At 51.3% G+C, this 27,258-nt stretch overlaps 1 protein-coding gene across 8 annotated transcripts in view; it reads right to left on the reverse strand.

Annotated features, from left to right (window-relative positions):
* Nucleotides 1-1,470: 1,470 nt before the first annotated feature.
* SHROOM2 (shroom family member 2) overlaps nt 1,471-27,258 on the reverse strand; it is a 118,843-nt gene continuing 93,055 nt past the window's right edge. For 5 of the 8 annotated variants that reach the window (XM_074324188.1, XM_074324194.1, XM_019718607.2 and 2 more), the window contains 5 exons: nt 18,560-19,288; nt 13,742-14,257; nt 11,861-12,032; nt 7,342-7,614; nt 1,471-4,143 (listed from right to left, as the gene is read on the reverse strand). In XM_074324188.1, the coding sequence (XP_074180289.1) occupies nt 3,877-4,143; nt 7,342-7,614; nt 11,861-12,032; nt 13,742-14,257; nt 18,560-19,288 (1,957 nt within the window). In that variant the 3' untranslated portion in view covers nt 1,471-3,876. The remainder of the gene's footprint in view (nt 4,144-7,341; nt 7,615-11,860; nt 12,033-13,741; nt 14,258-18,559; nt 19,289-27,258) is intronic. The other 3 variants (XM_074324191.1, XM_074324192.1, XM_074324193.1) reach the window with 3 other exon arrangements.

Here is a 27,258-nt window from a genome sequence, read left to right on the forward strand (position 1 = left end):
CACAGCTTGAGTTTAGTGGATCGCTGAGACTCAGGACACAGCATATACAAGAATAAACATTGTGCACTGCTTTCCTTCTTTTAATGGGAAATGCAGAAAACATTCAGAATGCCTGTGCTTGCAAGGTACAGACCCGTGGCAGTCAGGCAAACAGGACTGACAGTGGGGCGAGTATCTGGTGTGTACCCCTGCCCTAGACTGTGTAGTTCCTGTACCCAACTCAGCTCGTCCTAAAGAAGTCCGACGGCCCACGCCAGAGCACACACCAAACCATCAGACGCATACTCCATCAGTCTGAACACACAAGTGTCCAGGGACACAGAACGTGTCATCACAGCAGCAGCCTACAGCTGCGTTTGAACTGCTCTCTTGTATTAACTGATCATTTCTGAACTCAAAGGAGATAAGCTGAAGTAGCCGGGAAGAAGCCAACGCTAAAAATGTGTGGTATTTGTGTGCTTTTTAAATCTGTAGTGTGTGTACGTTTTCCTGTTCTAAATATTCACTCTTGAATCATTTTTATTAAAAAGAACCCCTCCCTCTAAATCATCTAACCTTCAGGTCCCACAGGCCTGCTCCATAACGGAAGTATGTCTAATCCCAACCAAAAGCTATCGCCGTGTCTTGGGTGGTTCTGACATTCTGCTTCCGAGGCAGGAAAGGCCTTTTCTCCAGGTCCAGGCTAGAGTGATGAAAATGGAAGAGCAAACACTTACAAAGCACTTTTCTGAACCAGGTATGGCTCTAAGCACGTTAACATGGATTAGCTCACTTGATCTCACAACAGCTCTTCTCCAATTACAAAGGAGAAAACAGGCTTCGAGAGGCTAAACCATGTGTTCACGGCCATACAACTAGGAAGTAACAGAGGTAGCTTTGCTCCAGGAACTTGGCTTCTGGGTCAGGATATTTTGACGGCCCCAATTCTTCCCGTCTGCCTGTGTGCACACTCTGCCATGGGCCTTTACAGTCCCGTCCACTAAGGAGGTGGAGTACGTCCCACCCTCTTTGACTTTGGGTTCTGCGGGGGGACTTGCTCAGGCAGTGGCAGCTTAGCAGGTGTGCTGGGACCAGAGACGTGAAAAACACCTTTGTCACTGGGTTTGTTCTCGTGTGCACCTGCCATGGACATGCCCAGGCCAGACAGCTGGCCCCAGCAGGAAGATGACAGGCTCATGGAGGACAGGCCCCTCATCTACAGGTTCACAAGCTACAGACATACTTCTCCATGGACACTGCCGAGATGTTACAGTTGTTTGTTACGCAGCATTACCATGGCAGCAGCTAAGCTATACAAGCCGTGTCCCTGACTTTTCCTGATTGCAAAGTGATTGGTCTTACCTAGACCGGCATAAATAGTTACACACATACAATCAATCCCACAACTGTCAAAGGCTTATGACATATGATGAGGACGTTCTGATTCTTTACAAAGAGATGTAGTGTAGGCAAATCAAACACATGCTCCAATCACTCAAAGACACTATTTATTTTGTTAAAGTGAAGCAGGATGATCTGTTGAGCGGTAAGTGGTAAGTGTAGAGCATGAAATCTGTACACATTTCCCATGGTGAACTGCAGGATACAAGCCGCAGGCAATGGCCCTGACTGAAAACTCACTATACAGAGCATTCCACGGCTGAGCTATGACAGGGTGAGGAATCAACCACCACCTAAGAATGTCAAGGGTGAAATATTAGCACCAGATTGTTTTTATATGCAATAAGATAACTATATACAAAGTTCTGTACAATGACTCACTGGAATCTTTGGGTCCCTGCTAACCAGACATTGAAGAGGCAAACAGGGGAATGGGTGGGACTGTTGTGATCACAGGTGCTTTGCTCAAAAGGTGATGGCGTCTATATTGCTATGTATACGGAAGTCCTCAAGAGACATCAGAAGGCTGGATACAGACACACAAATTCTATTATGCACGTTTTACACACATATCATCAAAACGATCACAATACTGTAGCAGAGGGGAAAGGATCACAGATAAAAGCTTTGCCTAAATTAGAAACCAAACACACCAAAATCACTGTGGTTGTCTCCCCAGAGGAGAGAGAGAGACGTCCGTGGACAGCCAGCTTAACCTTTTTCGACGTGACCCATTTTCACAGCAAGTGACTACACCAGGTGGAAAGGAAGAGGGCACTTCATTGGCAGGTTTTTCAAGTCAGATACAGTTTAATAGGAATGAAAACGTCTGAAAGGGCGTTCCTCTTTTTGGCGTGGGTAGGTTGCCAAAAAGAGTGTTTATTGCCTGCATCACTGAGGCGTGCCCGTTTGGACCCCTTTACCGAGCACGCGGATGACAGGACAGCGGCACAGGAGTCTGGCTCATGAAGCAGGACAACTGTCTTTACGACATTTGTGTGCATGTGTGTTTAGTAAGGAAGGAGTCACTGCTGACGGAGATGTCTCCCCACCTGTTGGAAAACTTCCTTTATGGAGATTAAACTGATCCCTCCATCAAACAAATCTCCAAATATTACCTTGACATGAACTCATCCAAGGGGTTCTCCCACCATTAATCACGCATTGAATCAGATGAGCATCTGTGAAGAAATGTGCCTACAATGATTTAGGTAAAAATGAGTAAGATACAATCAAGCCACTGGTAGTTGATCGTCTTTTACGTAGGCTTATTTGCCACCCATATATCATCCTCTTTGGTGAGCTCTTTTGCCCACATTTTAATTGAGCTGCCTGTTTTCAGACTTACATATTCTGGACACAATTCCTTTGTCACATAGGTGATTTGCAACCATTTTCTCCCAGTCTTTGACTTGTCAACTGGATATCGACAGCATGACAGCGTTCTGTTTTTTAAGTGAATAGACCCTCTTTAGAAACTTGTGATGTCAACCAAGACAAAGGGCTGAGTAAACTGTGGCAACACTGTACAGTCCACGGAGACTCTGAAAAACCAGAGTAAACGAAACGTGGCCCTCACAGCGTGGTGACAGATTTAAAGAGGCGAAAAGAGAAAAGTAGCCAATTATCATTAATGACCATATGCACACAAAACAAATGTGGGGAAAAAGTAATTTCAGAAATAAGCTGTTGGTGTCAAGAAACAAACATCTAGCAAGCACATCACTACTGGACACACTTTTAACCAAGTCATTTCACGTCGCAGGAAAACATTTGACCCGTGCGGTCAGGCGAGACGTACTAACGCTATGTGCTTTGTGCGTGAGTTTTAAAGCATGCACCCAAGTTAAGTGGCGATTTTAGAATGAGTGAGCCCAACGCATAGGTTATTCATTTCACAGTTGGTTTTTAACCACTCGGAAACTATTCCTCTTTCCGAAATGTTAATAAATTATCATCATTGTGGTTTCTGCTGGGTCAGAGAACATCATTATATGAAATAGAGACAGTGAACGCTCAACACCGTTGGACGGACACGGAGAAAACATGGCAGCCCATGCCTCAGATGGATCACATAACATGACGCGCGCCCGGGTATCCCGTCTCATGCCCCTTAAAGACTCACTCGGTTGCTTCCCGAGTGGTTGGTTCAGCATCTGAAGGCGGGAGGAAGGGGGGCCCGGCCACAGCGAACGACCACTTGGATGCACTACGGGACCAGAGCCCACAGTCTATACTGCAGAAACTCGCCGTCCACCGGAGCCAAGTGGCACATGTAAGTTGCTTGTAAAGGAAAATGGCCAAGGTGAGCCACTCTGCTCAGCATTCAAAAGGGAAACTCAACAATTAAATAAATCATCCCAAACCAACACGAGAGTTATTGCTTTTGTGACAGCCATTTCGCTATGGGAGGAGTCTCACCAGAGGACACAAATCGTCGTGGCCCTGGGGGACGGTGTGGCAAGGCCGGCTCCGTGCCCCGCAGGGAGGGCTCTCTTATTTGGCCCTCTCGGGCTGAAGGCTGTCGAGCAAGCACTTGAGCTGCTCTTCTCCCAGGTGTATCTTATCCTCCAGCTCCCGCTGCTCGATGATCAGGGCTGACTTCATCTTCACAAAGTGCTCATAGTCGGCCAGGCTCTCGTCGCTCAGATAGCTGGCCAGGATGGCGAACACCACGCGCTCCCGGCGGTCCAGGTTCTCCTTGAGCTCCTTGGCGTCCTCATGCTGTTGGACGAGGACCCGCTGCTTCTCGAGCAGCGACTGCTGTGAAGGGAGAGACAGAGAGAGGGACGAGCCCGTTGAGGACCAGGGTGAATGTGGGGCGCTCCGGCCAACACCGTGGAAACCCCAGCAACTCTGGGGACTGTGCCGATGACAGAGACGCCAACATTAGGGAGCAGAGGTCTGACGGGATCTGCTCAGAAATACCTGGAACATGGTGGGCTCCAGCCCGGCCCTCCCGTCAGGGCTCCTGGGCCCCTTCCACCTGCGGATGCTCCCTCCGGCCTTGAAAGGCTATTGGAAATAGCTGGGATGTGCACAAGTGTAAGCAAGAGCCTGAAAACTGCAGAACTTTGAAATGCTCAAAAGGTACAAAGGACTCAGGGATCGTACGTGTGTCAAAGGCCTGACGAGACTGTGGCCGAGTGGGTAAAAGGAACAGATTCTGAAGAAATCCCAGGGCAGGACTTCTAAAGCCTTCCGGCGAAAGGAAAACGAGCATGTGAGCGGCCTTTCTGAAGAGGACGCAGGAGGGAGCAGGGGAAGGTAGGACAAAGACGCAGAGCTGCAGGGGAAGGTTCCCTCGCTCCTCACAAGGGTCCTGCTCTGGGGCACACAGACGACCCCATTCCCAAAACGAGGCGCTCACACCATTCTCTGCCTGCAGAACACGCACTTCCATTCCCTACACTCCCCAAGCGTAATGGAATCTAACAAAGGACCAGATGAATGCACGAAGTGTCTTCAAATGTCGGCCAGGAGAGGGGCCAGGAACTCCTCTCTTCGCTGTGACTCTGATTTTTATTTGGGTGTCACACAGGCACCCTGTTATCCTGCCACTTTGCCATGTAGCCAAGGATAGTTCCCAATGGGCATGTGTGAATGTCTAGGATAGGGTTTCCGGGCGGGAATTCCTACCCATTCTCAGGAATATTTTTCACTTTCCCCTTCCCGAATCCCAAGATATAAACTGCTTTCTGTTCTCCACGATGAATTGTTTCCACAAAGTGATGGCCGATACTACCAACCACCTGGGTACAAGGAGCCGATTTTCCCGATTTCCTGACCAACTTTTCTCAGGAATCGGGAATGGAAAAGCGAAAAAATTCCCAAGAACGGGTGGGAATTCCCACTCAGAAACCCTAGCGATAAATAGGAAAAATGTCTAAGAGATACTTTGTGAGTAGTTCACTTATTACTGGGTTCAAGGAGCTGATTTTCCCGATTTCCCGCCCAACTTTTCTTGGGATTCAGGAATGGAAAAAGCAAAAAAATTCCCGAGAACAGGTGGGAATCCCTGCCCGGAAACCCTAGCGATAAATAGGAAAAATATCTAAGAGATACATTGTGAGTAGTACATTTATTTCCCATTGTGGGTATTACTGGGTTCAAGGAGCTGATTTTCCGACCAACTTTTCTCGGGATTCAGGAATGGGAAAGTGGAAAAAGTTCATGAGAACAGGCGGGAATTCCCGCCCAGAAACCGTAGTCCAGGATGTAGCCACACTTTGCAAAATGCCGACACTCCGAAAGAGCTCGGTAAAGACGAGCTGCTCTTAACAGTGGCTGCAAACAGAAACCACTCTCGATGTGCAGGTTTCGGGAACTGCCCCGGACCACACAACCTTCCGGCGTACCTGCCTATTTCTGTAGGACACCTGGACCTCAGGTGCTTGTGAAACAAAGGTACGGTGTATTTGCCTAGGAAGAGGCGAGGCAAAGCCAATTAGTTCCAACCCAAAGGGAGAGAGAACTTAACCGATTCCAAAAATTCGGTTCAGGCTAAAATCAGCTGGGCTCACTGGTGGCTAGAAGCTGCAGAGACTGGGGGAGGACGTCATGTGTCTGTTCATGTGTTTATTTTCCTACCTGAAAAGATGGAGGAAGGCTTCTGAAACCTGACTCCACATCTTGTAACTCGTTGGCATATCTGTCTCTAAAAACCTGAGCTTCCTAAACTTTGGCCATCTGTCATAGAGGTTCTCATGCAATGCTGGCTACCGTGGAGATCTGGCCATTGCACTGCACTTGGACATGACAATGGAACGTGGAAGGTGAAAGCTGCATCAGCTATGCACAACCAAGGGGAGTAACCACCCGTCTGCTCCTCATTCTCTAAAGCAGACCCTTAGTGAGGGCTATAGGGCCTGGTACCCAGGAAGACCACGTGCATGGTCCCTAGTGTCGTGACTCCTTCTGTCTCCCCGAAATTCTAAATCTTTACTGGTTCCACACACAGGGAGGCAAAGGTGGATGAAAGATGAGCTGAGTTGCAAAGACAGTACTATTTTTTCATTTAAATCAACATTTGAGAATTTCCCTTAAGTTCCTTCAGATAAGATTGGCAAAGATGGCAGAAACAGCAAAAAGAATATGAACATAACCCAAGGAGATGAGGGTCCGAAGCCCCCGTTACTTTTTAAACCCGTATCTAGTATGTTCAATGATAGTTGCTAACAACTTGGCTACGCACAGATGAGCAGCTGTCTCAAAGCCCTGCTCTATAAGCTCCTTCTTTGTAACCCAAACCACTCTTACCTGGAGTAAAGGGCGGGGGTGCCCTTTCTGTTCCCCTTTTAGAGAACTTGAGATGTCTTATTATAAAGATGATCACTGTAAAGACCTATTATGTGCAAAGAACCAAGCTAGATGTGTTGCTGATATTTGACCTATGAAGTAAAGCGAATAAAGTAGATACTATTTTCCTTAATTTGCATTTGGAAAAACTGAAATATAGACCCACTGAGAATGCCCGGAGTCACCCACATCGGAAAAGGGAAAACACTTAGACACGTCCTAAGACTCTCTCCAGCCTGCTAACTGCACTCCTGTTAGTTACCAGCAATAGTAATAAGCAAGTACGGTTATCAGTGAGGCTCAGTCTGTCGGAAGTGGGTGAGCTGCACTCACACACCTACGTGTGGGCAAAGGAAGTTACAAAGAGAGACTACTGCCTAGGAAAGGTCTTAGTGATGATCAGTGGGGATACGTGAAAAGATGTCAAAGAGAATGCCCAGTTCTCCCTGAAGGTGACAGTGACCCTGCAGTGCAGTGACAATGGCTGGCACTCACTGCACGGTACTCCCTCCACTATAGGAAGAGACCTCCGCATTCCAGCAGCCTCTTGCATTACACGGTGGACAGGCCTCTGTAGGTGCTGTGTGAGGTTCACCCAACACCCCAAGGAAAACCTTCCCCCCACCCCGCCCCGAATTCCAGGCCAGATGAATCTGGACCTACCCGATCACCAGGAGAAGTGTTGTCGTCCAAATTATTGAGGGCGTTCTCTACCCGGGCCAGGCGACCCGACAGCGACAGCAGAAGGTTCACCACTTTGTCCAGGTCCCCGATAAACATGCGGAATTTGTCAAACTCGTTGGGTTTGCAGACATCTTTGGCAATGGCCTCCACCTCATTCCCAAGCGCGCTGTTGGCCTGGATGTCCTCCAGCAGGCTCTCCCGGGCTTCCCGGAGCACGTGCAGCTTGCGCCCGATGCTCTCGATGAGCTCCTGCTGCAGGGTACAGGGCGGCATGCAAACGCTCGTCAGGGGCTGCCCCAGCCCGGGAACCCGAGGCCTCCAGCGCGGCGGCAGGACGGCCAGGGCCCCACGTAGGGAACTTGGCTGAACTGGGTGCAAGCTACTTCGCAGCGTCAAGTAAGACAGGGTTTACATGACCAGGGGAAGGACAATGAATGCTTAAACCACTGGCATTTGATTTAGAAATGAAACAAATTCAACCTTTTCATGTCCTCTTAGTGTTCTATCGGGTTATATCAGAGGTGGCCCCTCCGGGCTGCCCATGGTAAACCTCATTTCAACTGGAATCTTGGCAAAAATTCTGAGGGTCTCTGTGATACTGAGTGCTTCATACTTTGGAAGTTCCCAACATCAAGACTTCCATATACAGGAGCTATAGAGTCTTAAGTCCAGTACTTAAGTCCGTGATTAAAAAGTGTTCTCTGCATAGAACTAGCAATTAAAAATTAAGACAAATAAAGGGAGGTCAGTGAACTTAGAATGGTCTTTTAGAATAACCTACTGATTCCAACTTGGCCAAAATGTAAATAAATGACTCATTTTTTAAAGTGGGAAAATCTACGTACCACAAAATTTACCGCCTTACCCACTTTTAAAAAGTGTATCGTTCTGTGACGTTAAGTACATTCGTTGTTGCGCAGTCATCACCACCATCATCTCCAGAACTTTATCTTCCCCAACTGAAACCCTGTCCCCATTAAATACTGACTCCCCATTCCCCCCTCCCATCAGTTCCTTACATGATTCATTTTTAAAGGGCAACAATAAAAAACAACATGTGTAAGACCTTTAATCGGCCCCCGCACTGAAGTGCAGCGGCACCGTATGGTCTGATCGGAGGGGCAAAGAAGCTGAGTATCCGCTTCCTCCACCATCATGTTTGGGAACAATTATGGGGAAGGCTCAAAAGGATTCCTGCAGGCAAGCCTCGCCCCGGAAACCCCACTTTCTTACGATCACGGACATCTATCTGCCATTAAATCCACCCATGGCAGATTCAACAGTTTGTTTGCTCTGACACGGTGAAGTGTGAAGAGCCAATGGTTAGGAGAAAAGTCACACGGTGTGCTTTTGAGAACTTTTGCTGCCACCAGCCCTGCACCAGACCCGCTCATGTGATGTCAACACATCACTGGGCTAACCTGTCACTGGGCTAGCCCAGTAGGAGGAGGGCGGAATGGAAAGAGAGCTCAAATATGCAAACCAAAACGAAGGTTAAACAATTAACTTGAACAGTCAAGTTCAATTAGGATTTTTAAAGCCCACTGTTATGACAAGCAATACTATTTGATGTAAAGTAGACCCGTGGAAATCATCCATGCTGTCACCCCTTGTCCTGGGGCCATTTCCAAACTCCGACCCCAGAGGGAGTCCGCAGAGCTTAGCAGAGAGAAGGCACACACCCGGAGGGAGAGCAAAGCGTCACTAAGCTCTCCAGGACCGAGTTCGTAGCTACACAGGGGTACAGTAGGCCCTGCCTGCAGGATGGACACGGAGACAAATGAAATCTCCATATGGAAAGCATTAGCTCAGCACCTCGTATTAAGTGTCCACGTACACAGTTACCAGCAGTACTGGAGTGTGGGTGAGCAGCAGCCACCCAGATGTCACAAACTGTAAAACCACCCCATCCCAGCGACTACATAACCGGGAAAGGGAGAAGGTTGGCTGCTGTCTTTATAGCTCCACTGTCCTGACCAGGTTTCCTCATTCTAACTGTACAGCGTCCGTCCCTCGTGTAAGAGTGGTTTGTGGCCCACGGTGAGACTACCCTTTCAGTTGGAGAAGGGCAGAGGCAGGCCAGGTGGGAAGGCCGGAAGTGCTGACTGCTCAGCCACTGGGACCACCTGTTCCTGCCGCCTTCCCCGACCGGGAGCCAGACGGAAGATGGCTGATGGGTGTGGTGTGGGATTGAAGATGTAGAAGGAACTGGCGCTCCCTTCTCCCCGCCGTGTGCCTGTCACCACCCCAGCAGTCATACCCGTGGCTCCAGGTCCCGCTCTGGTGGCAGGAAAAAAGTTGTTTTAAAAAGAAAGAAATGAAAACAGGAAACTATTGTGTTGGGGAGAGGTGGCAGGGGAGATAGGAGAACGGTCTGGATTTTGGGTGTATGTGTGTGTGATTTTGGGGTTTGATTTTTGGGGTTTTTTTTCATAGTTGTGTGTAACTTTCCTTAAGTACTTTTTTTTAAAAAAAAAAAAAAAAAGGAAGCTGCAGGCTTTGGCTTGGAAAACCGCAGGGCCATGGGGGCGGGGGGCAGAAACCTGAGGCTGCCCCCCCTTTGTCTGCCTTCCCCCAGCTCCTCCCTGACCCCACGAGCCAGCCTCAGACCTTCCAGCTAACGGCTTCCCATGAGCCACTACTCTGATGTTAGCCTATAAGCAAAGGAGCTGGGGGTCTGGGCCTGGCAACCAACCCTTCTAGCCCACTCAGACGGGTGCTCCCCACCTGCAGGAAGGAGGCAACACCCTACCTGCCACCATCAGCCCCTTCCAGAGCCCACTGCGCGCCATGCCATCCCCGGCTCTGCCCCATCTGCGGACGCTCTGCTCGGGGATGGGCCAGCAGGACCGCCCCAGCCTCCCTGGGAAGCAGAGACTCCGGAAACCTCTGGGGTCCTGTTTTCTGGCCATGTGATCTCAAGGGTGCACATGGCCCCCCTGGGTGTCTAAACAGAAGCGCATGGGAGGGCTGCACCCCTGCAGTCCTGCTCAGCTGGTCTAGCGGCAGTTGCCCGTCCCACCCGGCACCGCTGGGTCCTTAGTAGGCGGAGGAAGCATCTTATAAATTGTATTTTAAATAGGTGTTTTAAACGGGTCCTAAATAAATCAATAAATCAGCATGTTTTATGCAAGCCCTTTCCAAAGGGCTAAGTATATAAAAAAAATATTCACGTTCTTTCCCCTGGTACAAGGCCCCTGGAATAAACAGCACACGCTACAGCCTCTGAAAGTGATGTTCTTTGGGAATTCCTTCATCCCTATACGGTAAGTCGTTCCTGCAAAAATCACAGTCACCTGGAAGTCACAGGTCGGGCTTGCTGACATGCCGTGAAGATTTAAAGCTAATATCGCAGCACTGACATTGCCACTGAGCAATAATTCTGTCCCTACCACGACTACACTGCCACCCACTGTTTAGTCCCTCCCCTCCCCTCCAAGGCTCCCTTCCTTGTCCACACAGCTCTGGCCACTGGCCCCGGGTGCTCCTCCAACATGCTGCGAAGCTTCCACCCCAGGACGTTTGCACTTGCTGGCCCCCCACCCTGGCACACCCACACATCCACAGGGCCGGCCGCTGGCATCACTCCAGGTCTCTGTTCAATCACCACCTCATCAGAAACCTGTCTGTAACCACATTCCTTTGTCTCTTTCTATCCCTTCACGCTGTTTTACGTTTCTTACTACCCGACATATTACATAAGGGATTGGCAAATTTTTTCTGTAAAGGGCCACAGAGTAAACATTTGAGACTTTACAGTGAGCCATATGGTCACTGTAGCAGATATTCAACTCTGCTGCTATAGTACAAATGTCACCAGACACCGTATGTAAATGAATCAATGTGGCTCTGTTTCAATAAAACTTTATTTACAAAAGCAAGTGGTGGGCCAGGTTTGGCCCATGGGCCATAGTTTGCTGACCCTGTAGTATGCATTTCTTTATGCGCTGGCTGTCCACCTACCGCTGCTGTCAGATCATAACCTCCCTCGGGAAGGAAGGGCTCTATTCTGTTTTGTCTAGTGCCATACCCCCAAGTGCCTGGGGGAGTCGTGGGAGTTGAACAAATGATGCTTCTGGTTCCCGGCACCCTTTACAATCCACTGCTAGATTTATGGTCATCTGATTGTGGATATTTGCACTTGATCGTCAAAGAGGATATGTGACTTGCTGAAGGGCACACAGTGAAGTGCCTGGATCTTAATCAGGGTAGAAGGAACATATCAGACGAACTTAAAAGGACAGCAAGTTAGCCACTTAGCTAACTTGACACTGGATCACATTACAAAAAGACGGCAGAGCGATGCGGTGGAAAGACCCCGTTCCAGATCAGAAGCCTTAACCGCAAAGGGCTTAATCCGATTGCCCCCAATGGCCTTGCACAAAAGCCGGCCACAAATCCCCCGACATGTGCGTGGTGCAGGGTCCACACTGGCGACGGAGGCGTGTGCCACCGCTACTGCCTGCGCATGTCCCACCGCGCATGCCGGATTCCCTACCTTCTTCACAGACAGGTCATGGTCCAAGTCACTTCCCGAATCCTCTTCGGTCTCCTCCTGCTCCTGCAGGTCCTTCATCTTGATGAGCAGCTCTGCCTTGGGGGCCGACGTGCTGTAGTAGGTGGAATTGGTGGCCAGGGACACAGCCGCCGGCACGCTCGGCTCCTCCTTCCTGGGTGAAAACGTCAGAACTTCCGTTAGCTGTGATCGCCCGCACAGACGTGCCCCTCCGCCCGGTGACCTGGGGTGTGACAAAGGGCGGCGCTAACGGCAGGACAGCGGCCAGAGAGATGAGCGAGTAAAAGGAGGGAAAGAGTAGGTGACAAGATTAGGACTGAAAAAACACCTTGACAAATGAGTTCCCACCAAGTCGACGGAATGTGGGTATTGTGTTTGTTTGTTTGTTTTTTATTCTACTGCCCAAATATCACTTTTTTCCTGCTCTATTTACTCTATTCCTACTTTTCATTTATTTTTATTTTTTTAAAGATTTTATTGGGGAAGGGGAACAGGACTTTATTGGCGAACAGTGTGTACTTCCAGGACTTTTTTCCAAGTCAAGTTGTTGTCCTTTCAATCTTAGTTGTGGAGGGTGCTGTTCAGCTTCAAGTTGTCCTTTCGGTCTTAGTTGTGGAGGGCGCAGCTCAGCTCCAGGTCCAGTTGCCGTTTTCTAGTTGCAGGGGGAGCAGCCCACCATCCCTTGTGGGAGTCGAGGAGTCGAACTGGCAACCTTGTGGTTGAGAGCCTGCGCTCCAACCAACTGAGCCATCCGGGAGCTCAGTGGCAGCTCAGCTCAAGGTGCCCTGTTCAATCTTAGTTGCAGGGGGCGGAGCCCACCATCCCTTGCAGGACTCAAGGAGTTGAACCGGCAACCTTGTGGTTGAGACCCCACTGGCCCATGTGGGAATCGAACTGGCAGCCTTTGGAGTTAGGAGCACGGAGCATTTAACTGCCTGAGCCACCGGGCCGGCCCCGGAATGTGGTTTTTAAAAGGGGAAATCTTTCAATACGGAGGGATGTCTAAAGACCCCCGTGTAGGAGGGAAGAGAGTAAACAGACGGTTTTGCTGGAGTCCGAGGCCCATGAGGACGATGTAAGGTGGGGGCCCCTTACACCCTCCTGCCAGCTGCGTCCTGTCTCACCCTACTTCTCATCTGTTGCACTGCACTGGCACTCTAGCCTGCCATCCCTAAAGGATGCTTATGGAGACAATGTATGTCAGTAACGGGAAAGAGGGAACCACGTACACCTCTGCAGGCAGACAACTGAATGAGAGACGCTGAAAAGTGCTACTTACAAAGCCAGTCAAAACGAATTGATTCACTGAGAGATAAATAGCTGTATCTCTTCTTTCATAAACAGACAGACAGACTCAGTAGTCTAAGCCGCTCTCCTCTGAGGGCAGGTTTCTCGACCTCGGCACCAGTGACATTTGGGGTGGGATCATTCTTTGTTGGGGGGCTGTCCTGTGCACTGTAGGATGTTTAGCAGCATCCTTGGCCTCCACCCACGTGATGCCAAGAGCACCTTTCCTGGCTGTGACAACCAAAACTGTCTCCAGATATCGCTGTCTCCTGGGGGAGACAACGGCCCAGGGAACCACTGCCTCGTGAGAAAGCACAGGAACTGCAGTATTTTCATGTCTTTGCCAGGCCTGGAAGTCACCACCCCCAGGAACGGGGCCCCCAATGTTTCGGCGTCTCCTTCGGCACAGCCATGGAGAGCCAAAAAGTGTGGTGCACTGGGGGCAGCCTTAGGAAAACCTGTCCCCACAAATGCAATCACGGAAACACATAAGCACGCGTGCCCCTCGCCCTATGAGGTGCCGGCAGAAGCACCCGTGCTCAGCCAGCTGCACAGCCCAGGGCCGCGTGTACTCACTTCTCCTCCGTGGTTCTGGGAGAGGGGATCTTGGGGAGCAGCTTCCTCCGCTGCTGAGCTTCTTCCAAGAGGTGCTCGTCCTTGGGGAAGATGCCCTCCATCAGGTCCATGGTGGTCCTGACCTTCATGCTGGGGTCCAGGATCTCGGCCAGGGACTTATCCTTGCCCACGATCTCCCGGGCCAGCTCCTCCGACTTCAGGTCCTCGGCTGTCCTCTCTCGGGCCTTCACGTAGCTGAGGGCCGGCGGGGAGGGCCGGCCGTCGCTGGCGGCGGGGGGCTGGGTGCGGGGCTCGGGCTCTGCGCCCGGGCGGCTGTACACGCAGAAGCGTGAGTAGGACTGCTCCGACGTGCTCAGCGTCTTGATCTGGTCTCTCTGCAGGCCGCTGGGCAGCACGGGCGGCTCGGCGGCGTGGGCCAGGCCCTGGCGGCTGTCCTTCTCCGGCTGGCTCTCCGAGTGCACAATCTTGATGGGCACCATCTTTACCGTGGTGTTGTTGTCAATCACCCGCTCGATTCTGGAAAGAGAAGAGCCGTGTGCTGAAGACGCACAGCGCGCCGGGCCAGACTCCTACCCAGGATAGAAATCGCGCTCTCCTCGCCTCCCCGTACCGAGGGGAACCCTGACGCAAACACCTGCAGCCACCCCAGTGGGAGGGGCCTCCGTGATCACAGGGCCCAGGACGGCAGGAAGAGAAGGTCAGGGAGTCCCCTGCCACCCCTAACTTGGTGTCTGGACTGTCGCTGTCCAGGCACCTTTCTTTCCACTTTCCAGTTGTCACCACACACCTACAGGGGCCTGAGAGCATATACACATTCATTTGTTTTCATGTCAATGACCGTGCAAACTCTGATGAACGCCCTCAGTTAAACATTTTTTTGTAAGGAAAGCTGCAATGGACAAGTGTTTTGTCACACAATTACCGTGAGTGCCTTCGGTCAGTGTACCCGCATGCGCTCAGGGCTGCAGGATGACTTCTACCAAGAGGGGCTATGTTTTGCAGGAATGTGAGGCCACCCATCCCCGGCCCCACTCTCCAGCTCCCCCACATGCGGTGGGCACTGGGTGTCACTCTCCACCCGCTTGCCACCACCCAACACTTCAAGCCACGCTTTGCAAGGCTTTTCATACCAGTGACATAAGGATCTGGCAACAAACATAGGACGTACTGCTTCTGTATCATTTTAAGTGACTCACCAAGGACACACTTTTCCTTTTAAAAAAGTTTCTTGGTGCAAAGAGCTGGAGGGGCTCCTGGAGCACCCACAGGGGAGGGAGAGAAAATAAAAATAAACAGCCTGGTCAACACAGTGGGGCTGCATCCGGGACAGCCCTCAGCCACACTCACTGGACCACACCTGGGACCCTGTGGGGGAGGTTCCCCAGGACAAAAATCTGTTCTGAGTATTTTTAAAGGACATATCGGAGACAGAGAGCCCTCTACTGGTGCCCAGGAGTAAATTAAAAACAAGCCAATATCACAACCGAAACTCCAACTTATTTCTAACTCAGTGGGTTTTAATATCACTTCTCCACGTGACCCTAACAAATCCTATTTATGCAGCAGAAAGGACGCTCGATGCTCTAAATTAAACGCCATTTTTCACCCTCTACCTGGTGGTTGGGAACACAGCATGGTTCTTTCTCTGGTCCAGGGTGAGGTGTGAAGGCTAAAACAAAATACCGTTCAGATTTGCTAAACTTCACATTCTGTTTAGCAAATTCTGGCATTTTCTGAAAATTCTGGCATTTTCTCCAAGCAAGAACAAACAACAACCCCTCTCCATTCCTTTCATTCCCCACTTACAAACTCCAACCATCAGTTACTGACTTTTCAGCCAGCCTGTATCTTCCCGCATGCAAGGAAAAACTTGAGTTCTGGTGAAGGAAGAAGTACTAGGGGGGAAAACAAACAAACAAGGGAAACAAGGCCTCTACAGGTGGACATAACTTTCCAACAAAGCATCTCTGCCTGGTCATTTCAAAGCACAAATGGTCTCTCGTCTTGAAAACTGTCCAAACTCCCACATTAAATACGTTTGATGAACTTTTACTTCATCAAACTTAGGAGAAAACACCATACATGACTTCATCAAGCTTACGTCGTCAAAATGAGGAGAAAACACAGCGGATGAGACCTTACCGCAGCCAGATCTCAGTGATTCCTAATCAAAAGGCGGGACCGGGAGAGACGGTGCAGGGGGTGTCCCAAGCCCCGGTGACCTCTACCGGACGGGACGCGGCTGCTTGCAGAGTGCTGCTTTCTCCAGGTAAGTCACCTGCTGCCCACAGGGGCCCAGCCCCGCACATCAAAGAGCCCACCCAGCTCTGTGCACACTGCCACCCCTGCGAGCCGGTCAGCCTGCAAGCCGTTCTGGGTCTGATAAATGACACGACCCACGCAGGAGACTCTCCAACACGATGCTAGAAGTGCCAGGAATCATGCTGTAGCAAGGACCCAGACCAGCTGTCCTGGCGGGCTCCCTGCTGTCACACGCACACCACCAGGACCAGAAAACGGCCTCAGGGAAACGCCCGAGACCACCCCTGGGAGCACTCAAAGCTCTAACGTCTGCTGACGGAGACCCAAGCCGGTCCTGGCCATGGTCTCCATTTGTAGTTCAAAAAACAGACAAATCTCAGAGACTTTTCAAAGACATAAAAGGAAGCTTCCTAGTTTTGGGGCAGGCGTTGACGCATTTGGAGCGAATGACTAGTCTGTACACTGCACCCGAGCAGGTGGGAACATTGCACTGTCTTTTTCTCTGCACGCCTGCTGCCAGCGGGAGGCCGGGCACAGCACACGGGAGCTGCTCAGCACCTGCCTGCTGCATCTGGGGCCACGCAGCTGCTCTGCACCCTGGCCAGCTCCCCAGCAGGCAGTGAGTGTTCATGACCAAGGGGAAGTGGGAGGGGGGAGATGAGGTGGGCAGCTAATGCTCAAGAAGCAAGTCACCAGAAGACGGGACATAAAGAGTGTCTCTGAGATGCACCAAAGGACAGGCAGCTTTGGAGGCCTGGTCCCGGCGTGTTCACTTGCTGAGCCGTCCGTCTGCAGTGGATCACGGGAACAGGGCAGGGCCCTGGTCTTGTCTGTCATTGTGACTCCACATGCTCATACCAGGACTGCCCGATAACACATACCCTTGGGGATGGTGACATTCAATTCATGGCCTTATGAGAGACTTCCTTGGTAGTTACCTCCGTAGGTGGCATGGCCACCGTCTATACTAGCGTGTTCCCAGAGAAGCGAAGAGGGGACGGCTCCGGACCCTGGCTGAAATTCAGGTTCTCTACAAGGCCTTGTAAAGAGAGGATACGGGTTCAAGGATGACCTTTGTTATCCCGAATGACGGGGTAGATGGAACTCTAAATAACATGGGCACCCGAAGACCCTCATACTACGTTCCATAAGCATTGTCACTGCTTGTTGAAATCCCTCTCAAACTCACAGAAAATCAACACTCACTTGGGGCGAGGAAAAAAAGGAAAAACAGTCGCCACCTCAGGTCATGGGCACAGTATGAGCCCGTGGCTTGTTTCTCCAGGAGCCCACCTCGCAGGGACCAGCTCCTGAGAACTGCGGGGCCTATGCCAGCTTGCCTGTGACAGTATCGTAACTCGACACACCACAGACTACTTTCTGGCTTTCCCTTCCTTTCAGAACTCAGCGTCAGCAAGCGAAAGGCTATTTAAGTGATGTCTGCACTGGGGATGATACCAGGCCCAGGGCTGGCAGCTCGAGACTAAGAGCCGTGGGTCCGATACAACTGTCTGGGATGACGGAAACAGCCGGTATTTGTGCCGTCCAGTGTGGAGTCCACTAGCCACATGTGGAGTAACGGAGGGACCAATTTTGTTCTATTTAATTTTCATTAACTTGTATTCGTACAAATGCATGTGACAGGAGGCTACTGTATGGGACAGCACTGGCACTCAGTGGTGGGTGACTCCTCGCTGAGGGGGGGGCGTCCCACACAATATTTAGCAGGATCCCTGGCCTCTACCCCCTGGATGCCAGGAACAACCCCCTCTCCAGTTGTGACACCCCAAAATGCCTCCAGACATTGCCAAATGTCCCCTGGGGGTCAAAACTGCCCTCCCCCAGGTTGAGAAGCAGTGCTCTAGAGAATGAGACGGAAGTTCTCCACTTCTTCCATTTCTCCGCTCTTCAAAGGCACTCAGATAGCAGGTGCACAAACCTAAACAGTCCGTACCCTTGACGGGTCATTTCCCTGCCTGCCAGCATCTATCAACATCTCAACGGGCACGACAGACAACTCCACGCCTGACATTCTGACAACAGCACCAAGGAATGTAATCGGTCTCTCTTCTGCTTTCATACAGGGTGTAGGCCAGCTGAGCTTTTGCACAGGCAGATATGTGGACAAAAGGAGGATGGGAACAGTGCCTGTTAGGAAAAACATCGCTTTTGCCTGAAGGTATCGTGCTTGGGTGAAAGGGGATTCGAGTTACAAAGAGAAATCACTCAGAAATCACACGTCCCTAGTTTGTGGACACCTTCAGGCCTCACAGATAAAAGGGTTTCGGCTTCCATGAAGGGGAGTGGGGTGGTCTACCACCTCCTCTACATCCCTGTGGGAAAGGGCAGCTCCCCAATAAGTTGGGAACCCCCTGACTGGAGCTGCGGCTCTCCCCTGCGTAGCTCTTCCCAGGCCAACTTACAATGCAGTGTCTGCAGAGAAAACAAGGCGCCAGCCATTCACCGCCCAGGGAACAAGCACCAGAAACCTCCCGCAGTCGGAAGGGAGCTGGTGAAAAGGGAAGAATGCCAGGGGCCCGCATCCCAGGACAGTACCTTGTGGAAGTCTCGTCCTGGATGAGCAGGGGAGGCTTGTCGGTCAGCTTCTGGGGGGCAAACTGAGGAGAAGGAGAGCGAGACGTCTCCATGGCGGATGTCTGCAGGGGCCGGAACTTGGAAGGGAGCAGGGCGTCCCGCTTAGGACAGGCTGTGTGCTCATCTACCTGCGGCCTGTCGTGCTCCCCGAGGGCCTTCGGGCCGTTCGCAGGCTGGGCTCCGCTGCGCTTGTCCGCCAAGGCACAGGGGCTCCGGGAGAGGGACAGGCGGTCCGCGCACACCTCCAGGGCCGCGGGGCACGGCGAGGGGACGGGCCTGCCAGGCGAGGCCAGGTGATTGGTCGCAGGTGCGCCGGCAGGCACGGTGCCCGTGGGGCCCCTGAAAGGCCTGGGCTCACGCTTGGGTGGTGGCGGCCTCTGCGGGGCTGGTCTCTTGGTGAGCGGTGCGGGTGCAGTGCTCACGGGCCGCGGGTCCTGCCCCCGGGCGTGTGGGGCCGAGAGGCTGCTCTGCGCTTGCGGTCCCAGGCCCGGCGGCTGCGGCGGCGGTGGGTCTGCGGGCACGTGGTCCTCTGAGTACCTGTAATCGCGAGGTAGAGTCCCTGCTCGGCTGCGGCCCTCCCGGGCCTCCTGGGGAGCTTCCCGCGTGGGAGACTGCTCAGAGACCTGGGACGGCTTCCGCGGGTCCCGCTGTGCTCCCGGACTGCCTTCTCGACACTGGGCATCTGCTTGTCTAGAGGAAGACCAAGTAACAATGAACAAACGATTCCAACGAACATCTTTCGCCCAAACGGGACCAGACTCAGATCTTGCTAATCTCCTTATGGCATCGTAAGGAGTTAAATCGCATACATTTTCCCGCACCTGTCCCCACGGCAGTTCTTAACGCAAGGTATTGAGACCAAAGATACACTAGAAAGTGTCAGACCACACACTGGCATGTCACACAACAGGATGCGAGGTGTTAAAAAGCATGTGCACACATATTAGATACAGACACACACATACATGTATACACAAGCTGCATTTGGGGGGAAAAACAAAATTTACACAAACTTTTTAAAAAACAATGTTTGTGAAAATTCCCGTATACAACTGTATTCAGAAATACTTATTTCATGTTGGAACAATATTTTTATTTGGCTTATTTCAGGAAATGACCACATACAAAGGGACACAACTTTCTAAGATGGGCCACAAATACACTTATTAATAAAACCTTTAAAATCAGTAATGTATTATTAAAAATGAAAAACAAAACAAAACAAAGACTGTTACTTTGGGAAGCTTCAATGACTCATTGACCTTCCCATTTCTATCTTTCCATATGTACATACGTATATATAGGCGCACGCACACCTAAACATGCCTGCAAAACACATGCATGCATGGATGACATGCATATTGCTCTGCCACTGCTCAAGCTCATGGGCCAACTACTACTGAACTTGCAACAGATCTGTCAGCCATGCCTTTGCCGACACACTGCTTCTTCCCACCCAACAGAGCAATGAAACGAGCCTCTGACTGATTCTCCTAGTCAAGAGAAGAGCTGTTTTCTGTTGATAAGCCATGGTGAGTTTTTAAAGGAGATTCTAGCAGGGGCTGCAAACAGAACCAGTAGGCAGAGCACAAGGCCCCATAAGAGATGTAAGCTATTAACTACCGAGCAGGATACAACACCGTCCTGACATCCAGCGCCCGCTGGAGGCCCAGGAGTGCGCCGGCCACCTGGGACATGATAGCTGGCGAGGGAGTTGCCGACGTCCCAACGCTATCCAGGCCAGGCCACTGCATGGCAGGTCAAGAACCCTGTGCATGTCCCTCTTGCTAATCCTCAGGAGAAAGGTCCCCTCCAGGTTCGACAGATGCTCTACTGTAGAACCCAGATCATGCCCAATCTGCTCCCCTTGCCCCTTGTTGGCCAGCTGGGGCGTCACCCCCGCCCCCCGCACCACCCCTAGCAGAGACAGCCGGACGCCGCCCCAAAGCCAGAAGCATCTAGCAAAAGACAGAAGCGCTTGAGTCCCACTGGACCCCTGAAAGGCGACAGGTTTGTTCTCTGCTTCCAGGAGGCTGAAGACAGGGGCTGAGCTTACAAAACAAGCCGCGACGAAACAGCCACGGGTGAGAGCTTAAGAAAATATCAACCCAGTTTGGGAAGTTAAGATTTTTTTCCCCCCCAAATGGTTATTAGGGACACACTAAAAGAAACTAGAAGTTCTCAAAATAACTTGAATATAGCAATGAGTGGTTTGGAGAACCATACACCATCCAGCAGTTGTGTGGTTACAAAGTTCAGAATGGCATTTAAATGCTGTCAAATTGACAACACGGTCTAAGAAGTGTAGGTCGCGGCTCAGATGGCCTGCCATGGAGGAGTGACGGCCCTGAATCCCTTCCCAGTTAAGCCACTGTGCCTCTGAGGCCAGTAAAACCTACTTCCATGACAATTCACAAATGCCTCCTCAATATGTCATTTCAAAGACTGAGGTACACTTGAACATTTTTTCTCCTACTAATAAAATTCATGAAATCTAGCATCCATAGAGCCACACGAAAGCACCTGTAATTTAATAAATACCCGCCACTTCATAGAAACAGAGAATTAAATTAGCTAATTTACTGCTAGAAGCTAAGTGCCTTTGGCCATGTGGATTCACATTTAATGGATTAATTAAAAAGGAGTTCTACCGTGTTTCCCCGAAAATAAGACCTAGTCAGACAACCAGCTCTAATGCGTCTTTTGGAGCAAAAATTAATACAAGACCCAGCCTTATTTTACTATAAGGCCGGATCTTGACAATATAATATAAGACCGGCTCTTATATTAATTTTTGCTCCAAAAGATGCATTAGAGCTGATTGTCCGACTAAGTCTTATTTTCGGGGAAACAGGGTATTTGCAAAGTGCCTTAGACAGGATACAGTCAGAGATCTACCGAGAAACAGATGAGAACTCACACGAGGAAGGAAAGCCCCCTGGGAGATAAATAATGACTCAGGTGGGCTCCTGGCTTCTGTCTCTGTCAGAAGGGGCAGGGGGCTCCTTCACGTCTTCCTGACAGGGCATACCTGCAGGGATGCAGGGCGCTCTGCTGGGGGGCATGGGGGTCGTGGACGCTGCATGGTCCCTTCTCATGCTGGAGGTGTGGTTCACTGCACCCCACCCCAATATTTCACTTTAGATTCCCATTAGCACAGCGACGGATGGACCAAGTTCACCCCACCCCTTTGTTTTTTCTTGATTCCTCTCTCCAAACCTGCAAAGTCAAAAACCATAAAACTACTCATTGGCTTTTATTATCCCAGTTGATAAGAATTCAGGAAATTGGGGTCAAAAAAAAAAAAAGGACCAAAGATGGGCATTTGGGCTTCTGCTGGGGTCATAGTCCAATCTGTGTTACTAATAGCTTCCAAGTGACTACGGCAGAGAGAAGGTGCACATGTTTCTGTATGTGTGTCTGTATCATGTATGTTACACATGTGTCTGTGTCTCATGTATATAGATTTTTTTTTTAAGGATAAAGTCAGTGGTGATGGCAAAATCCAGAAACAGAAAAGGCAACAAAAGAAGAAGACTTAAGGACTTTGCCAGTGAAAGCAAGCACGCACCTCCCTGCTCGCGCTCCTAGGTATGTATACACTCGTGCACACTGAGCAGTGAGTCAAGTCAAGCCAGACAAAGGAAAATGAACGGGGCAGCCGCATTCCAGACTCCCGGAAATTGAAATTCAGGTTAGGTTGCTTGTTCATTCTCATGCAGAACATGCTAATGACATGTTACCACGGAGAGAACTGCTGGTGCAGCCCCGGGAGGAGGCAGGGAGGGCAAGCGGGCTGTATGCCAGGCTCCAGGAGACCTGCAATGGGCAGCCCGGGGCCACGCTGTTCTCACTGGGCTGGCTGCTGCCGAAGGCAACGGGAAGGTGAAGGGTCTGCAGCGAGACCACAAAGCAAAGCACAACAGAACTGAAGAGGAAAACCCGGGAGGAAAGGCCACGTGAATCGCTGCTCAGTAGTGCAGACACCCAGTGATAGATAGGTCAGAAATCACTACTGTTGGGCAGTCGGGGTGTGTGTGAGTGAGTGAGTGAGTGTGTGTATGTGTGTACACATGAGATCAAATGCCCTTGAAATCCTGTCCACTGCTATTATTCAAATCTACATTTTGGATATTGATATGGAGCCGGCGAGGCCCACGTCTGAATGTGGATGCCACACCTGAAAGGTGGTGGTTGTATTTCCGGATTCCATCTGTTTGTGACGAACCCCGTGACGTCCCTGGACTCTTTCTCTGGGTCTCGGTTCTCCGCATCCTGCCTCCCCATCTTCTGCACAGCCGGCTGTACACAGGCCCTCAGCTCCGCCGGCCCCGCTGTCTCCCCACTTCCAGGCCACCCCTAGCATAGTTCCATGTGTCACGCCTTGGGACCAAGGATGAGGGTCTCCAGCCATGTGTTCCAACGTGACACATGGAACTAGCATAGGACGCGTCCCTCTCTCCAATTACTGGACTGTCTCCACTCTCGTCACTGGGCTGTGAGCTCCTCCACGGCGGCCAGGGAGCCGAGCTACATTCTTCAGGGCCTCGCGGGCAACTATTTATTCCACGTACTTGGTCATGCTGCCACCGGAATGTCCATCAGACACATAAGCGTATCTGCTGCTTCCGGTCACTGTGCTGATTGGTACAAAAGAAAGCTGCTTTCTCTCTCTCTCTTTGAGATGCAGGCAGTGAAATAACCTTGCATGTGAAATAATTCGCTAAATAATTCACATCACCTGCTTTAGGGTTACCTAGTACCTTCACCACGCAAGAGAGAATAATTTCGGACTCTTTCGGACTTTAGTAACACACATAAGGGAGGGTTCTCTTTTCCTCGGTGCTCATGGAGTCCATGATGGTGAAGGGATGCACGGCCCGTCCTCATGTGTGTACACACGTGTTGCTCAAGGCTGTCGCTCGTAATGCGCTCGAGCGTCTGCGTCCATTGTAAAGTTCTAGCCCACATCTGATGTGGGAATTTGTCAGGCAGACACTTCCAATCACGGCATCACACACTAGCTGTGTGACGTCAGGCGAGCGACTGTGCCCCATGGAGCTGCATTTCCTCACCGGTCTGGGCGAGTCACAGGCCACCCCATGGGGAGGGGGTTTGCAGGCAGAGGCAGGTAAGACAGGGTTGGCATGGCAGGATCTGTGTGTGGCAAGGTTCCTGCCAGCCAGGCGCTGGGCCGAGCACCTAACAGGAAAGGGCCAACCTGAGGTACAGCAGACCCCAAAGCAGGTCTCCGTGACACCAACACCCCACCTACACTGACATACCACCACACAGCACACCTGGGACAGGGCAGGCCGGGCCTCGGAAGTGGGCGAGGACATATAAAGGGCACCCCCAGAACTCAGGACAATGGAATCACCTCATTTTAACAGGGAGGAGAAAGGGAGACAGAAAGAGCAAGCTTGCAGCGCACATCACCGAGGTGTTTCTTCCTTTCATTCGACTATTACACAAAACACTAACTTACGCCACACACACAACCAGCATGCAGTCGATATTAGCAATGAACACGGTGGCTGGGGTCCTTGACATGGTGTGTGAATCAGACTTCAGAGCGCGAGTCGCAAAAGCAGGATCCAGGCCCTAAGCTGTCTGCACGGAGCCAGGTTAGCTCACGGGACAACTGGGGTATGACCCAGGGGTGCCGGCTCCCAACAGCCACGCTTCCACGAGCAACTCTCGGGTTCAGCATTCACAGCCTGAGGTCAGTATTTAGCAAGCACACTTCCACTGCTTGTGGGTGTGAGTCACAGACTTTGTGAGGTGTAGAATTGGTTATTCAAAATCACACGCGGCTTATTTGTCCTTTGGCCCAGGTGGATGTACCAGACATTCCTAGCCAGGCTGTTTGGCACTGAAGGACAATGATACCATGAAGACTTAGGGCAGGGGCCAGGCGGCTGGGAAGGCAGGGGCTATGCACATCGGTCTGAGGCACTGGCGGGACGTCCCCACTGATCTTCCCATTCCTACAGAGAACTCCCAACAGACACATCTCCTTGGCCAAGGGCTGGGGCAAGGGTCTTCTGTCTGCACAGCATCCCAGAGCCGAAGGAGATGGGAAAAGAAGAAGACGTGGGAGTCCAAGGGAGGCAACAGACCGGCCAACCCATTAGTGAACAGACACAAACACATCAGAAACATTTCAACCAGCCTGAACACCCAGGAATAATGGCTCCAGCCACTCCGTCCTTGGAAACACCAGTGTACCGTGGGGCTTACGAGATGGTGAGCCCCTGCAGGGGAGAGGCTGTCTAACGCCTTTCTATCCCAGTTTCTGGGCATGCAGACCGTATTTACCAAATGAACGGACAGACACACTAGCGCCCCTCTTCCGTGATTCTAACACCAAGTGGGGAAAGCAATTACTTCAGAAACTCAGATGCATGTTATTTCTCCAATGTCTTAACAGATGGCTAAAAGGGTCTGCTGCTTCCTTTGGGTTTCTGTATGCTTGCAGGAACGTGGATGGTAACAGAAATGAAGATGAAGCAGACTAAGTCATTTGTGGTTAAGTGGGGAGAGAAGAGATGAAAAGAGAGATTCCACTCACAGATGGTCCAAAACCAAATGCCCGCGCACCTAAGGGGCTAGGGTCCCGTAGCACGAAACACACGCAAATTTGGAGACTACAATCCGTGACAGCCCTCAAGTAACCGTAACCAACTCTGCATCTTCAGAACACATTTTGAGAACCTATTCCAGGCCACTCACTTCTGTGGCTGGAGACCCTCATCCTTGGTCCCAAGACGTGACACATGGAACTTATTTGGACAAAAATCAAGGCAAATCCCCTCTGCCAATCAAAGCTCCAGATCAGCTTCTGTGCCATGGCATGTCACGTGACCCCCTTGGGCCCAGGGAGATCTGGCAGCTCTTCAGATGGGCGTCAACCAAGGCCTGAGCAGAAAACTCCTGAAGCCGGATACACAGTACAAACCACTGGCGGGAGATACATGAAAAGTTCCTTCTGCCTTCTCACCACTAGAGGTCCTTCCTCGCTTAGGAAACCACAGTTAATGGTGGGCCAGACTACCTAGAGCAGTAAAGAGACACTTAGAAAGTATCCGAAACCCGCAGAGAAAAACACAGCGAGTACCAGAGGCTTTCCTAAGCTCTCAGGCATGACGTTACTGGTACGCAAGAACCTTTTTTTACTCTTGCGTCCCCCTCACCTCCTTCCCACCCAGAATAACCCCGGCCCTGACTGACTAGAATGGGCAACATTCTTACGTGTATTTTTCTGGCATTAAAGCTTTTAAAATAAGAACATTTCCACTGAATACATGAGAGAATGTATCCCTCACTGAGAGCCTGACCCTCCTGATTCGTGGTGCCTTGTTTCCTCAGCCCCGCTCCCCCAGGTCTCAGGTGGACACAGAAGGGAGGGAGGGGAGCATCTGGGACACACAAATCCAAGCTCTCCTCAAACTCGCTCCACCAGAAAGCCAGGTCTGCGGACAGGCGGGGAGAGAGGGAATCTGTGAGAAAGTCAATCCGAATGTCAAGCCAGCTGGGAATCTGCTTCACGGGATGCTCCCTCCCAAATTCCTCTATACCCACTTGCATTTGGATGCTTGAAGCTTCTCCTGAAGTTTTCTTTGGCTTGGCATGTCCCGCCCAAATTAGATTATCGTCATCTGAGGAGATGGGGAAGTAGCACCCGTTGGTACCAGGCCTGGAGGGAGCAGTCATACTCCTGCTCCCAGAGAGGGTTCTCACACCCGGGACTCACCCACACGGGCTTCTCACACCCGGGACTCACCCAGAGAGGTTTCTCACACCTGAGACTCACCCAGAGAGGGTTCTCACACCCGGGACTCACCTGAAGAGGGTTCTCACACCCGAGACTCACCCAGAGAGGTTTCTCACACCCGGGACTCACCCGAAGAGGGTTCTCACACCTGAGACTCACCCAGAGAGGTTTCTCACACCCGGGACTCACCCGAAGAGGGTCTCACACCCGGGACTCACCCACACAGGCTTCTCACACCCGGGACTCACCCAGAGAGGGTTCTCACACCCGGGACTCACCCGAAGAGGGTTCTCACACCCGGGATTCACCCACACGGGCTTCTCACACCCGGGACTCACCCGAAGAGGGTTCTCACACCCGGGACTCAAGGTTTCTCACACCTGAGACTCACCCAGAGAGGTTTCTCACACCCGGGACTCACCCGAAGAGGTTTCTCACACCTGAGACTCACCCAGAGAGGTTTCTCACACCCGGGACTCACCCGAAGAGGGTCTCACACCCGGGACTCACCCACACAGGCTTCTCACACCCGGGACTCACCCAGAGAGGGTTCTCACACCCGGGACTCACCCGAAGAGGGTTCTCACACCCGGGATTCACCCACACGGGCTTCTCACACCCGGGACTCACCCGAAGAGGGTTCTCACACCCGGGACTCACCCAGAGAGGCTTCTCACACCTGAGACTCACCCAGAGAGGTTTCTCACACCTGAGACTCACCCAGAGAGGTTTCTCACACCCGGGACTCACCCGAAGAGGTTTCTCACACCCGGGACTCACCCAGAGAGGCTTCTCAAACCTCGGGACTCAGGGAATTTGGCCCTTGGGCTGGTAGCTTGCTGATTCCTAGTCTAGAGGCAGGCAGATGTTAATTTTTTAAAAA

The sequence above is a fragment of the Rhinolophus sinicus genome, chromosome X (genome assembly GCF_036562045.2).
Source record: "Rhinolophus sinicus isolate RSC01 chromosome X, ASM3656204v1, whole genome shotgun sequence".
Taxonomy (NCBI): domain Eukaryota; kingdom Metazoa; phylum Chordata; class Mammalia; order Chiroptera; family Rhinolophidae; genus Rhinolophus; species Rhinolophus sinicus.